We start from the raw sequence: 979 nt of genomic DNA, 5'->3' as shown, positions 1-979 counted from the left end.
GGGCAGAGGGGAGGCGGGGGGGGGGGGAAAGTAATAGGCTAAATAGGTAATAAAGAACTTTGGGCAGCTCAAGAGTTTCTATTCTAATAGGAAGGGGTTTCCCTGGCTCAAAAGACTGAATTATTTATGCACCCCTTACAAAGCTTTCGGAGTTTCACACATACATAACAGAACGAGCCACATGGCTAAGGCTGCCCACAGTAGCTCGGCTATAAAATTTATGGTGGGTGTAATTACCCATTCGGAGTCGTAAATCCAGTTCAATTGTGCTAACCCAAAGACTCTCATGGAAGGGAAGGAAATAAAAAAAAAAAAAAAAAAAAAAAAAAAAGGGAGAGAGAGAGAGAGAGAGAGAGAGAGAAGGGGGGGGAGCGAGCATGGTGTGAAAATAAGAGAGCGGAGAGACAGAAGAGGAAAATAAAAGTTGCATACCAGTACTGACGTGGATTTTTTTCATCCAGGGATAGACTATGGGCTGTTTGGAAGCTGTGCTGTTGGGATGGTCGGGGGTTGGCTGGTTGCAGGCTGGAGGGGCTGGGGAAGGAGTGGTGGAGGAGGTGGATAGAGCAGCCTGCTCGCAGAGCTGCTGTGCTTTCTCTGAGAGGTGTTGGCCTCCTGGAGTTTGCCCGTGTCCCCTTTGGAGCGCGGCCGGGTTGCCGGGAGCCGGGAGCCCCCCGCAGCTGAACGGGCGGTCGGGGAAGGAGGGTCGTGGCACGGGGTACAGCTCCTGGTGGTGATGCTGGTAGCTGGACTCCCTTGTCCGGCTATAATATTCCGGACTGTGGTCTGGGATGTAATTATTTTGCGAATATTCCTCGCATGGAGGAAATTTCGGATCGATGTAGTTAGAGTCCATCAAATAAGAGCTCATGATCATTAATTTCTGGAGTGGAAAATAATTTTTCTCGCTTTGTCGTTTTTCTGCTCCATAAAGCCCTCCTACTAGCTGGCGACCCCGTAAAGTTACTTTCACCATGTG

The 979-nt window shown here is 49.5% G+C and overlaps 1 protein-coding gene across 1 annotated transcript; it reads right to left on the bottom strand.

Moving 5' to 3' along the window:
- Nucleotides 1-432: 432 nt before the first annotated feature.
- LOC104126176 (homeobox protein Hox-C4) lies at nt 433-976 on the bottom strand (the record flags this gene model as incomplete). The annotated part of the gene is made up of 1 exon (XM_009638705.1): nt 433-976. A coding segment is annotated over exon 1 (544 nt), but the record flags the coding sequence as incomplete, so codon positions are not given.
- Between the last annotated feature and the right edge of the window lie 3 nt (nt 977-979).

The sequence above is a fragment of the Egretta garzetta genome, unplaced genomic scaffold (genome assembly GCF_000687185.1).
Source record: "Egretta garzetta isolate BGI_Z169 unplaced genomic scaffold, ASM68718v1 scaffold225, whole genome shotgun sequence".
Classification (NCBI taxonomy): domain Eukaryota; kingdom Metazoa; phylum Chordata; class Aves; order Pelecaniformes; family Ardeidae; genus Egretta; species Egretta garzetta.
Note: the sequence above shows the minus strand (reverse complement) of the source record. Positions and strands in the feature narration are given on the sequence as shown.